The sequence below is a fragment of the Hypanus sabinus genome, chromosome 4 (genome assembly GCF_030144855.1).
Source record: "Hypanus sabinus isolate sHypSab1 chromosome 4, sHypSab1.hap1, whole genome shotgun sequence".
Classification (NCBI taxonomy): domain Eukaryota; kingdom Metazoa; phylum Chordata; class Chondrichthyes; order Myliobatiformes; family Dasyatidae; genus Hypanus; species Hypanus sabinus.
The window spans coordinates 170,018,475-170,033,046 of record NC_082709.1 but is presented as its reverse complement, the minus strand read 5'-3'; the positions used below and the strand labels follow the sequence as shown (position 1 = coordinate 170,033,046).

General features: G+C 43.2%; 1 protein-coding gene across 1 annotated transcript in view; it reads right to left on the bottom strand.

Annotated features, from left to right (window-relative positions):
• The window catches only part of LOC132393479 (cell adhesion molecule DSCAM-like), a 702,534-nt gene that overhangs the window by 113,755 nt on the left and 574,207 nt on the right, over positions 1-14,572 (bottom strand). Inside the window, exon 20 of the mRNA XM_059968761.1 lies at positions 13,206-13,339. Coding sequence (XP_059824744.1) covers positions 13,206-13,339 — 134 coding nt within the window. The remainder of the gene's footprint in view (positions 1-13,205; positions 13,340-14,572) is intronic.

The following is a 14,572-nucleotide window of genomic DNA, read 5'->3' as shown; positions in this document are numbered from 1 at the left end:
GTGGTCCATGTATGGACCAACGATATAGGTAAGGTGAGTGAGGGGGTCCTGCTTAGAGAGTTCAGGGAGTTAGGAGTGAAGTTGAAAGGCAGGACCTCCAGGGTGACAATCTCGGGATTGCTACCTGTGCCACGTGCGAGTGAGGCAAAGAATAGAATGATTATGCACATTAATACGAGGCTGAGAGCATGGTGCAGGAAGGAAGGGTTCAGGTTTTTGGATAATTGGTCTTTGTTCCAGGGACATTGGGATCTGTTTCGAAAGGATGGTCTACATCTGAACCGGAGGGGTACTAGCATTCTTGCAGGAATGTTTGCCAGTGCTGCTCGGGGGGGGGTTTAAACTAGATGTGCAGGGGGCAGGGATCCAGATCCAGAGGGTTGGTCAGAAGGTGCATGGTGTTAAATGTGTAGAAGGTTTGGGTGATCTTGAGAAGGTCATCAAAATTCAAGGTGCAATTAGCCCGATGGAAGTTCAAGGAGCTGGGTTAGGTACAATAGACAGTGTTTTAAGCAAAGAGAGGAGGAATGGGCTAAGAATTCTATACTTGAATGCACGTAGTGTCAGAAATAAGACAGATGAGCTTGAAGCTCAGATGAAAATGGGGAACTACGATAACGGAGTTGGGATAACGGAGACATGGCTGCAAGGGGATCAGGCCTGGGAATTGAGTGTACCAGGGTATACGTGCTATCGTAGAGACAGAAATATGGGAAGAGAGGGTGGGGTGGCCCTGTTGGTGAGGAATGAGATTCAGTCCTTAGCAAGAGGTGACTTGGGAACAGGGGAAGTAGAGTCTGTGTGGATTGAGCTGAGGAACAGTAAGGGTAAAAAGACCCTAATGGGTGTTGTGTACAGGCCCCCAAACAGTAGCGTGGATATTGGGTACAAGTTGATTAGGGAGTTAACATTGGCATATGCTAAAGGTAATGCAGTCGTTATGGGAGATTTCAACATGCAGGTGAACTGGGAGAATCAGGTAGGTGCTGGACCCCAGGATAGGGAGTTTGTGGAGTGTCTAAGGGATGTATTTTTGGAACAGCTTGTGCTTGAGCCAACCAGGAACGAGGCTATTTTGGACTTGGTGATGTGTAATGAACAGGAATTGATAAGTGATCTTGAAGTAAAGGAGCCATTAGGAAGTAGTGATCATAACATGATAAGTTTTTATCTACAATTTGAGAGGGATAAGGGCAGATCAGAGGTGTCAGTGTTGCAATTAAATAAAGGAGACTACGGAGCCATGAGGGAAGAGCTGGCCAAAGTTAAATGGGCGGATGCCCTGGCAGGAAAGACAGTGGATCAGCAGTGGCAGATATTCTTGGGGAGAATACAAAAGATGCAAAAGCAGTTCATTCCAATGAGAAGGAAGGATTCAAAGAGGGGAAGGGGCCACGGTGGTTGACAAAGGAAGTCAGAGATTGTATAGCATTAAAGAAAAAGAAGTATGACAGGGCTAAGATGAGTGGGAATACAGATGATTGGGAAAGTTTTAAGGAACAGCAGATCTTAACTAAAAAAGCAATACGGAGAGAAAAAATCAGGTATGAGCTAAGTCTAGCCAGGAATATAAAAGGGGATAGCAAAAGCTTTTTTAGCTATGTGAAGAGAAAGAAGATAGTTAAGAACAATGTTGGCCCCTTGAAGAATGAATTGGGAGAAGTTGTTATGGGAAACAGGGAAATGGCAACAGAATTTAATGCGTACTTTAGATCTGTCTTCACCAGGGAGGACACAAGCAATCTCCCAGATGTATGGATGGGCCACGGTCATAAGATATCAGAGGAATTGAGACAGATTGACATTAGGAAAGAAACTGTGATGAGTAGACTGGTAGGACTGAAGGCTAATAAATCCCCGGGTCCAGATGGTCTGCATCCGAGGGTTCTAAAAGAGGTGGCTCAGGAAATTGCAGATGCATTGGTAATCATTTTCCAATGTTCCTTAGATTCAGGATCAGTTTCTGAAGATTGGAGAGTGGCTAATGTTATCCCACTTTTCAAGAAGGGAGGGAAGGAGAAAACGGAGAACTATTGCCCTGTTAGCCTAACGTCAGTCGTGGGGAAGATGCTTGAGTCCATTATTAAGGACGAAATAGTGGCACATCTTGATGGCAGTAATAGGATTAGGCCGAGCCAGCATGGATTTACCAAGGGCAAATCATGCTTGACTAATCTGTTGGAGTTTTTTGAGGGTGTAACAAGGATGTTAGACGAGGGTAAGCCAGTGGATGTTGTGTACCTAGATTTTCAGAAGGCATTCGATAAGGTGCCACATAGGAGATTGGTGAGTAAAATCAGAGCTCATGGCATTGGGGGCAGGGTTTCAACATGGATAGAAAACTGGTTGGCAGATAGAAAGCAAAGGGTAGCAGTGAATGGGACTGGCTGGAGGTGACTAGTGGGGTACCACAGGGCTCTGTATTGGGACCACAGCTCTTTACGATTTATGTCAACGATTTAGATGAGGGCATTGAAAACTATATCAGCAAGTTTGCTGACGATACTAAACTGGGTGGCAGTGTGACATGCGAAGAGGATGTTAGGAGAATACAGGGAGACTTGGATAGGCTGTGTGAGTGGGCAGATACTTGGCAGATGTCATTCAATGTGAATAAATGTGAAGTTATCCACTTTGGAAGCAGGAACAAGAGGGCAGAGTATTGTCTGAACGGTGTAGAGTTAGGTAAGGGAGAAATGCAGAGACCTAGGAGTCCTAGTTCATCAGTCAATGAAGGTGAATGAGCAAGGGCAACAGGCAGTGAAGAGGGCAAATGGAATGTTGGCCTTTATTACAAGGGGAATTGAGTACAAGAGCAAGGATGTCCTTTTGCATTTGTACAGGGCCCTGGTGAGACCACACCTGGAATATTGTGTACAGTTTTGGTCTCCAGGTTTAAGGAAGGACATTCTGGCAATTGAGGAAGTGCAGCGTAGATTCACTAGGTTGATTCCTGGGATGGCAGGGCTGTCTTACGCAGAGAGATTGGAGAGATTGGGCTTGTACACACTGGAATTGAGGAGATTGAGAAGGGATCTGATTGAAACGTTTAAGATAATTAAAGGATTTGATAGGATTGAGGCAGGAAATATGTTCCAGATGGTGGGAGAGTCCAGTACCAGAGGGCATGGATTGAGAATAAGAGGTCAGTTATTTAAAACAGAGTTGAGGAAAAACTTCTTCTCCCAGAGAGTTGTGGAGGTGTGGAGTGCACTGCCTCGGAAGACGGTGGAGGCCAATTCTCTGGATGCTTTCAAGAAGGAGCTAGATAGATATCTGATGGATAGGGGAATCAAGGGATATGGGGACAAGGCAGGGACTGGGTATTGATAGTGAATGATCAGCCATGATCTCAGAATGGCGGTGCAGACTCGAGGGGCCGAATGGTTTACTTCTGCACCTATTGTCTATTGCTCTGAGTTGGATCTTCACTCATCACGTGAGTGCCTCTGGGCTATTGTCTTTGAGGCAGCTCACCCTGCTCTTCTTGAGATCTGCTATGATTGTCACCCTTTTGAGGCAGCAGTGAGAGATTAAAGATGGCCTTGAATACTCCCATCAGTTGGTTGGCACAGGTTTTCAGAAGCCTGCCATGTATACCATCAGGGCTTGGCACCTTGCGAAGGTTCACCCTCTAGAAAGATATTCTTACTTTGGCCTCCGAGACAGGGGTCACAGAGTCACCGGATGCTGCAGGGACTTGCATAGATCTATCTCCCTTTCAAAGCATGCATTTAAGGAATTGAGCTCGTCTGGGAGTGAAGCATCACCGCCATTCATGATGTCAGATTCTGCTTTGAAGAAAGTAATGGCCTGCAAATCCTACCAAAGCTGACATGCATCCAATTCCCTCAGTCAGAATTGTTTTTTCATTAAGACAGCCTTCCATAGTTTGTGCCTGGACTTCTTGTATAGTTCTGGGTCATTGGTCTTGAATGCTGTGGTGAACTACATATACCTGTCTGGACATGCCCCCGCTGACTGCTCCTGTGGAACCTCCCTCAGACCCCGGTATAAAGGCGATTGAGGCCTGAGCCCAGCCTCTCAGTCTCCAGGATGTAGTATGGTGGTCAACCACTGCTTGTTCCTTCTTCCAGTCAATAAAAGCCGATATCTCGCCTTTACGTCTCAGAGAGAGTTATTGATGGTGCATCAAATGCCACTGATCTAGCCCTTAGTGAATCTCTTGGTTCATTCATGACTTTTGATTTGGGTAAGCCTGTTATGTTTTCCAAAGCCACACAGGTCTTGATGAAGATGATGACAACTGTACTGCACCCATTCAGACTTGAAGATGAATCCCTGAATATTGTCCAGTCCTCCAACTCAAAGCAGTCCTGTAATCACTCCTCCACCTCCTTTGACCATATCTTCTTGGTCCTCACCACTGGTTAGCCAACTCTGAGATTTCACAGCCAATTTTTTTAAACTAGTCCTCATGATTCCTGGTAGAGAAGCTTGGAGCCTGCCAGTACATGCTATTTACGATAGATGTCAGGACCGCCCAGGAACAGCAGTCCCTGGAGATTGGAGATGATCAGGTTTTGGGGAACTGACTGAGCAGAGCTTTCTCCGTCTGTCCATGAAACCTCCAGCACTGATATCCTGTTGGCATTTCTGTTCCTGGCACTGTCTGGATGCCAAGAGGATGGAGCTGACAGAACAAAGGACAGGCATTGATCAGTCCAGTAGTTGTTAACACCTGCCAAAGGGATGCAAACGTCTCTGAGGCACGTCACCCAGAGGACAATGTAAATTAGCAAGTGCCAATACCTAGACTGGGAGGGCTGTTGGGAGGCTTTGTGATTGTTTCTCCAATGAAGCAGAATGTTGATTATGATAAAACCAAGCATTTTGTTGATGCTTCAGCAGTGAATTGTAGAGGTAAGAAACATGTTCCTGAAACATGTAGTGTGTGTCTTCAGGCTCCTGTACATCCTTCGCCTCCTCCTTGATGGAAGTAATGAGAAGAGGGCATGCCCTGGGTGATGGGATCCTTAATGATGGATGTCATCTTTTGAAGGTGTCCTAGATGCTGGGGAATAGTGCCCATAATGAAGCTGGCTGAGTTTACAACCCTCTGCAGCTGTTTCTGAAGATGAATCTCAGGGTAGTAAATTGATGACATGCATGGAATTCGCAATTAAATTTACTTTTAACTTTGTAGTATGAGACTTGAATTTCTCTACACCTTCTTACAATGACATTTTTGCAAAGATTAAAGGTACCTCAGATTTTAATAATGAAGTTGTGAATGAGAGATAGTAGATTTCCTATTGGGACGTCGGCGGGCAGAAATGGTTTGTTAGTTGTTTATACAGGATCTAGCACCCTCTACTGTCCAACTAGTGTAAAACCAGGAGTTGGTGTGTAGTAAGCACATGGGGCTCTCTGCTTGCTGTAAATCTCTTCTGAAAGGGGAATATAAGAGAACTCACAAATATTTCTGCACAACAAGCAGTTATGCAGCATTGTTAGAGAAATGTGAACTGAACGGCTTTGGTGACAGTGTACAGCGGATAAGTGGGATAATAAACTGGTCTTTCTATGAAACCATGCATGATGGTTAGACAATTACAAATCAGTAAAGGGAGAGGCCCCATAGAGCTGAAAAAGCCCGGAGGTTGTGATAGACTTAATCAATCTCTTACAGACCGGATAGAGTAAGTTACTTTAGTCCCTCTTTGTATACCTTATCTTTCTCCTTAAATCCACCTGTGTATTTTTGTTCAGAACACATGCAAAATGCTGGAAGAACTCAGCAGTTCAGGCAGCAGCGATGGTGAAGAATAAACAAAGTTGACATTTTGGGCTCATGCCCTTCAGCAGGTCAGGATCCTTGATCCCTGATGAAAGGTCCCGGCCCAAAATGTCAATCGTTTATTTGTCTCCACAGATGCTGCCAGACTGACTGAGTTCCTCCAGAATTTTGTATCCGTCGCTCTGCAGAATCTGTTGTGTTTACTTTTATTGATATCTTTCAACTTAGTATAAAGAATTCCATGACTCACCATGAAAATGCAGTTCTGCTAAATTCCCACACTAAAATCACCTTATCATAATCATTCCACATCTGGAACAAAGGGAGGTGTAAATGCACAACATCAATCGCACCTGCTCCAGGACATTGTTACAGAAATTCTACACTTCACTGTCTAAAACAGTGAACACCTTCAATTACTTCATCAATAGCCTTCCCTCTGCCACCTAAAGTGAAACTGGATTAAATATAAAGGTACAGGAATGGGCTGGCACAATAGCGTGGTGATCAGCACAGTGCTTCACATACCAGTGACCTGGGTTCAGTTCCCACCCTGCCTGTAAAGAGTTCTTACATTCTCCCCATGAGCATGTCAGTTTCCTCCGGGTGCACTGGTTTCCTCCCACAGTCCAGAGACGTACCAGTTGGTAGGTTAATTGGTCACTGTAAATTGTCCCATGATTAGTTTAGGGTTAAATTGAGGGATTGCTGAGCATTGCGGATGAGTGGAGTTGAGAAGGATAATAAATCAGCCATGATTGAATGGTGGAGCAGACTCAATGGGCTGAATGGACTAATTCTGCTCCTATGTCTGCTGCGCCAGTACCTGCTGGCTAGGGGCATTGCTACTAGTTGGACCACGAGTTATAATCCCTGGGGAAGTGGAGAGGGAGAATGCCACAGTGTGGAAGGCCACACTTTTAGCCCTTAAGTCAAAAGGGTTGCCGGTCTCTCAATGGCAGGAGGTCCTCCCCGAGGCACTCCACTCTATCCGCTCCCTGTTATGTACGTCCACCAATGCCACCCCTCACAAGCGCCTATTCTCTTTTCCCAGCAAGTCTGCCACTGGGACCACCCTACCAGCTTGGCAGACGTCCCCAGGGCCAGTGCTGCTCCGGAAACATGTGAGGAACAATAAATACTCCCCGCTGGTCGAGAGGGTTCACCTATTTCATGTGAACCCCCAGTATGCCTACGTGGTCTTACCTGATGGGTGGGAGGACACGGTCTCCGTCCGCGACCTGGCGCCTGCAGGAGCAGCAGACCACTACCCCGAATACTCCACGGTAACTATGAACCCTGTAACCGAGGTGACACCGCGCACACCAGGCCCTACACAGACTCCTCACGACACTCATATACCGGACGTCTCGTACGCACATATACCAGGCGCCTCGCACACGCATGAGGGATCACTGACGCCTAGTGGGCTGACACCTCCAGTTAGGCCGGAACCAGCACAACCACCGTCTCTGGTGCAATCACCACCGGCACCTGTGCAATCACAGCCGGTGCTACGTAGATCGCAGCGACAGATTCGACCACCTGATAGACTTAACCTGTAAATATACTTGTAAGAAACTTCGCCCCATGGGGACTCTCTTTTAAAACAAAGGAGGGGTGAATGTGGTGAACTACATATACCTGTCTGGACATGCCCCCGCTGACTGCTCCTGTGGTTCCTCCCACAGACCCCGGTATAAAGGCGATTGAGGCCTGAGCACCCCGGTATAAAGGCGATTAAGGCCTGAGCCCGGCCCTCAGTCTCCAGCATGTAGTATGGTGGTCAACTACTGCTTGTTCTTTCTTCCAGTCAATAAAAGCCAATATCTCGCCTTCATGTCTCAGAGAGAGTTATTGATGGTGCATTAGGTCTATAGTCCCTAAACAATTGTATGGTGATCTATCCCTACCTACTATTGCTCTGTACTTCTTACAATTAATACCAGAATTTTATTAGTCTTAAATTCGGAATTTACAATTGGCCCAGAATCAGCTGTGGATTGTACATATCCAGATCTTTGTCATGCATATTGCTGCCTACGACACCTTGCATCCATGAACTGTATGGGAGCGTGTACTATGTGCAGGCATCTTCTGATTCTTAATGATTTTGGCTGCCTGGTTATCGATTATTCATTGTGCTCAATACAGGTCATCACAGAGCACAATGGGACACATTGATTCTGTTGCTGCTTACAATGCTACCTGACTAGAAATAAATCATGAAATGTGTAGCTAATGGTGGCTAATGGTTGGCTTGAGTTGTTCTCCAACCTTGGCACCATACAAGGAGTTTCATCACCATACAAAGGAACATCTTTGGTGCGTTCTTAATTGTGTTGCATCGTCCGAATGCTAGGCCTGTATATACTTGTCAATCATTTTGGAAACTCATTTGTGATATGGGGAGGAAATCTTATCACTGATTGGTTTCATGGCGAACTTTATGCATTGTGGCCTGGAATTTTGTCTGCATTGGCTCATAAATAGGATCAAGGTTTACATGTTTGTTTACAGAATTGTTCCCAGAAAACCACGCTTCTAGGAATTGTCTTGCATGATGTGTTTGCTTCTGCCATGACTTTCACTGATGTCCCGTTGAAGTTGTACCTTTCTTGGTCTTCATGGGTGGAGACCAGGGACAGCTGGTCATGCCACTTTACACCCAGTTGATGTTCGTACATCCTTGTGGACAGTTTTCTTCCAGTGCACAGGACCATAAGAAACTTCAAAGGGTCATAAAGTCAGCCTGGGCACAAGCCTCCCCACCATTGAGGACATCTTGAAGAAGGTGACATCCATCATAAGGACCTTAACCATCTGTGGCATACCCTATTCTCAATATTCATTAGAGAGGAGGTACAGGAGACTGATTCTGATCAAGATGGCCCCAGGCTGCGATGTCCATTGAGGTCACAGCTCAGACTTCGATGATTTTTATGTTTATAGTGATGGTTTTGAAGACAGCTAAGGTGTTAGGGTTGAGGGACAGGGTTCGGAGGAAGTTAAAATGTTAGGGACAGTAAGTAAGGAGTTGGGGCAGGAGCTGATGGTTGGAGTGCTGTACAATTGAAGGCAAGCGATTTCCCCGTTGTCAATGACCGAGGTCGGTGGGTCCCACGGATGAGAGCTGGTGACCCCTCCCCAGGTTAGTGAGTCCTAGGATCAGAGGTTCACACATGAAAATTTTAAATTTCTTTAAAATCTATTTTATAAATATAATAAATACTATAATCCTATAACCCTATAATGGCAGGACTAAAAGGACTGAGTCATAGACAGAGGTTGAACAGGCTAGGAGATTATTCAATGCAGTTACCACTAAACCAACAGTATTTCAGATTCAGATTTAAGAAAATACACTGTAGTAATAATCAATGTCAGATCTTATCTTACCTGGGACTGGATTCTAAATTACACTATTGTAATTTATCAAAGTTGAAGACGCAATAATTATTCTATTGATTTTGTCCAGAGAGTGTATAATCACAGTCCTCCCCATAGAAGTGCTTTTCGCAATGACCTGGAAACATTTTGTCAACAACTGAGCAATACAAGGTATTAAAAGGAGGTAAGGTCATCCTCTTCGGGGCATTTTGTTGCTTTCTCAGAGAGGTCAGGGTCAGAAGAGATGGTGCGGCCAATGACAAACCTAATCCTGGAACTGCAGACCGATTTGAATATAGTTGAAGCAATTAGTGAGCATATAACATGTCAATCTGAGCAGTTCCAAAGTCTGTGCTAATGAGATTGGTTGTCAATAAATTCACTTGCTTACTTTCCATGCTTAATACATGCAGTCAGGGCTGGATCAATGCAAGCCAGCTGGGCATCACAGTAAGATGTCACGTCAGGGGACATCTGATTGCTTGGGATTCGTGAAACTGCATTCAAATTCATCACTCACCGCCTATGTTCAGTAACAGACAGGACACTAAAGAGCTAAACGCAGTCAACCCCAGCCTAACTGTTAAATATCTTTACTGCTGCATACTTCCAGAATTTTGTGAGTTTATTTCAAATACCCAACTCTTATAAATTCCTGCTTCAAAATACCGCCATCCTCTTCCTACCATCAGTCTCCCCTCTGTTGACCAATTCAACTCAGTTCCTTTACACATTAATATTCTTCAAAAAAGGAACAAATTAACTACCTTAACATTTTATCAAGTTATTTAATCACAAAATGAATAATTTATATTTCACAGATTGAGTATCTAATCTCACCCATGTTATAGTTCATATCAAAGTCTTGGAAGGAGATACTAAGCCATGCCAAAGTGCTTCAGAGGAGAATAGATAGAACTTGATCATGACCACATTCAGAAACATTTGGCCCATATTTTGCTGGAGCATTGACCACCAATTACTTACTTAAATATCACAGGTTTTGCACTTCCAAATGTATAGCTGAACACAAAAGCCCTAGCAATAAATGGCACAAAATATCTCAACACATTTTTCTGTTGGACCTCTCACCTCATTATCATGGTGAGATTCTCCATCACTTACTCTGAGAAACTACTTTGCACATACTGACTGCTTCAGGTTACACCTGATCCTGACATTGATTTCAATAGGGTTTGTTGAACTATGAAGAAAAATGAAGAGTTAAGTTCACTTATGTTATTTAATTTTAAATATTTTTAAATACAGTGGATCCTGGTTCATTGGGACCTGTACGTTTTGGCCCAATTAAGCAACTGCCCCAATTAGCCAAAGTTTTGTGGAAATAGTTAAAAAGGTATAAAAAAGACTAACTACCATTTAACTGAGTAACAAATTAAGCGATTAAATGAAATTCAGAACAAATTAGAACACTATCATTACTACTACAGTACTAAAAAACTGTGTATTAATTCCTAATAGTTATTGATGGAGGAATTCCTCCTGTGTACATTGTCGTGTTTTTTTATTGACTATAAATGAAAAAAAATCAGCATAGACACCTAATATAGATAATGGACGGCTTCACACAATCCTTTTGATGATTGTATCCTCCAAATATGCATTTTTATTATAACATTCAAGATGATGTCAATACCTTCAAATTCTTTGTAGTACCTAACTTGTTAAAGAAGTGAAATCATTTCATTTTCACTCCTGGCCACTTCTTGCATCTCCAAGCCTTAATGAATTGTCTTACTTCTATCAGTGACAAAAAATCAGTGCTTTTTGAACAGAAACACTCAGCTGACGCTATTTAAAAACAGTGCGCTTGAAGCACAGTGTAATGTCCAACAACAACTCAAGTGCCTGCAACTGACATTAGTTAGCATCAGTCTTCAGCCTCAATTAAGCGACATAGTTTTCTAAATAATCGAAGGAAATCCCAGCTATTTTCTCGATCAGTTTTTGTTCTTTTAAGAGTTGGCCTAAATAAGTGGCCACCCCAATTAACCAATGGCCCAATTAACTGGAATCTACTCCACTTAAAAGTATTCTAGTGCCTTTTTTGAGTTTATTTTCTAACTTTTTGAATAGTCTTTAAGTTTTAAAATAGTTTGTTCCATTGTTAATATCAGTTAAGTACTTATAGATATCAGATATCAATGTTTAAAAAATTCCTGACTATTTTGATAATTAACAAAACTGTCAAAGCTGTCAATTCAGTTTTGGAACCAAGATTTGATGGGCAACTATTCAAGGATCCGTGGCCACTTAGGACTTGCTGATGGAATTCAAGGTCCCAGAGAGTTGTGGAATGTATTGCCTCGGAAGGCAGTGAAGGCCAATTCTCTGGATGCTTTCAAGAAGGAGCTAGATAGGTATCTTATGGATAGGGGAATCAAGGGGTATGGGGACAAGGCAGGAACCGGGTATTGATAGTAGATATTCGTCATGATCTCAAAATAGTGGTGCAGGCTCGAAGGGCCGAATGGTCTACTTCTGCACCTATTGTCTATTGTCAACAATCAACAATGTAGGATCTCTGACCATTGAACAGTAGAGGTCCTTTGGGCCCATGACCTTTTAACCTATTCTAAGATGAAGCTAATCTTTCCCTCTCACATTGCCCTCTATTTTGCTTTTATTAATGTGCCTATCTAAGAGTCTCTTAAATGGACCTAAATGTATCTGTCTCCACCACCACCTTTGGCAGCATGTACCAAAATAAACTACCTCTGACATACTCTGGCATCTTCCTTATACTTTCCTCCAATCACTTTAAATTATTCCCCCTTCATTTTAGCCATTTCCACCCTAGGAAAAAAGTCTCTGGTTGTCCACTTGCTCTATGCCTTCTTTCATCTTGTACATCTCCATCTTGTCACCTCTCATCCTCTATCATTCCAATTTTAATGGAGGGAACAGATGAGGAAAAGTTTAAGCGAAAGTTTAAGTTTTTGGACCTTGGCAGCTGAAGTCGACAACGGTAGGGCAGAGGAGATCTGAAATGAACAAGCTGGTAGATCAGATGGTCAGCTGTAATCCGGAGATGTCACAGAGACAGGGAAAGGGGTAGGGTGAAAGGATTCAAATGTAAGGCAATTGTAGACCAAGCCAATGCAGGCCTACAAGGATGCTGGGCAAATGGGACTCATCGTAATTTAAGAATGTGAGGCAGAATTTTGCAGAAGTTGATATATACTGCAGTTTGGGCATAAATGGAGAACGGATAAAGTTGCTGGTATCCACCTTAATGTGGGAAAACCAGCCTGAAGGGCCAGTTCAGGATTATTTCAGTCCATACTCACTGACAGACATAGAGACCTTTAGCATCAACACTCCAATGACCATTCTGTAAATTACTGGAATAAGACTAGTGCATACCACCATATTGAACAGAGAAACATAGAAAATCTTTAGCACAATGTTTTGCTGACCATATAGCCTACTCTAGAGACTGCCTAAAATTTCCCTACTGCATAGCCCTCTATTTTTCATGTACCTATCTAAGACGCTCTTAAAAGACCCGATTGTATCTGCCTCCATCACCGTCGCTGGCAGTACATTCCACACACCCACCACTCTCCGTGTGAAAAACTTACCCCTGACATCTCCTCTGTACCTACTTCCAAGCACCTTAAAACTCTGCCCTCTTGTGTTACCCATTTCAGCCCTGGGGAAAAGCCTCTGGCTATCCGTATGATTAAAATGAATGTTTTTTTTTTAAAGATTAACTTTATTTGTCACACATACAGTGAAATGCGTTGTTGGCGTCAAATCAAATCAGGGAGGATTTTGCTGGGCAGCCTTCAAATGTCGCTAAGTTTCCAGCACCAAAGTGGCATGCCCACAACTCACTAATCTGAACCGGATATCTTTAGAATGCGGGAGGAAACCAGAATAGCTGGAGGAAACCCAGATGTTCATGGGTGAGACAGGTAATGGTGAGAATTGAACCCCAATTGATGATTGCTAGTGCTGTACTAGTGTTAGACTAATTGCTATGCTAGCGTGCTGCCTCGCTCAGCGTTCATAATTAATTATTTCTTACCGTCGGGAAAGGGTGGGAGCAGAATATCGTGTACTTCCAGATGATGCCATTCATCTTCAGCGGGGGAAGCCATGAAACGACCACACTGGTGGCAGAAGCTGCTGCTGCCTTCACTCCACCAGGGGGACCTGGAACTACATCAGAAAATGGAAATCATGACATGAAATCAAAGTAGAGAATAAGGGCTGTGAACCCTGCGGGCCTAGGAGAGCTTGTGCTCCACATGTGCCACCTCCCTATGGTTTACATCAAACCCCATTCATGATGCCTTCTCTTCCCACTCCATAGGTTAATCCTTCAACTTCCCAGATCCAACCCCATCCATGCTGCCTCTTCTTTCAATTCCATGGCAGAATCTGCTACCTTCCCTGCCATGTGGTTATCAAAGTCAAGATTATTGTCACATGCACCGGTATGTATATACACAAAAGTACAATAGTTCAAAAACTTCAAAGAAAATCTATTATCAAAGTACATAATGTCACCATATACTGCCCTGAGATTCATTATCTTGCAGGCATTCACAATAAAACAAAGAAACACAATAGAATCCATGAAAAGCCACATGCAAAGACTAACAAGCAACCAATGTGTGCAAAAAGTGAATTAATAAAAAATTTACACACCAAGATTAGGGCTTGCTAATGAATCCAATCACCAGAGGATGTTGAAAAAGTGGAATTCACCACCACCAGGAGTTATAAAAATAAATAACTACAATGACTTTCAAGGAAGAAATGATAATATGTTATTACTCTTCGGGCATCAACCTTCTGAACTGGTGTGGATAACTTCACTCAGCTCAACACTCAACTGATTTTTATAACCTATGGACTCACTTTCAAGGACTCTATGTATTCCCAATATTGTTTATTTGTTCCTTTCTTTTTTCTGTATTTGCATAGTTTATCTTCTTTTGCACATTATTTGTCTGTTAGTCTTTGTGTTTAGTTTTTCATTGATTTTTTTGTCTCTGTTGTGAATGCCCGCAAGACCATCAAGTGGTGTGCCAGGTGTTGAAAAATGTAAGGAAAGAGAAATGAGGATAGTTACTATTACAAGGGAGAAGGTGCTCAAAAAGCTGAGTGACCTAAAGATACGTAAAGATACCCAGACCAGATGAACTGCACCCTAGAGTTCTGAAAGAAGTACAGTAGTGGTAGAGATTGTGAGGGATTATTTCAAGAATGGATCTTTCAAGAACCATTGGACTCTAGCATGGTCCTGAAGGACTGGAAAGTTGCAAATTTCACTCCACTCTTTTAAAAAGGAAAAGCTGCAGAAAAGGAAATTGTAGATCAGTTAGCCTGACCTCAGTGGCTGGGACCTGGACCCTGCAATTTGCCTTTCGCCACAATAGGTGCAAT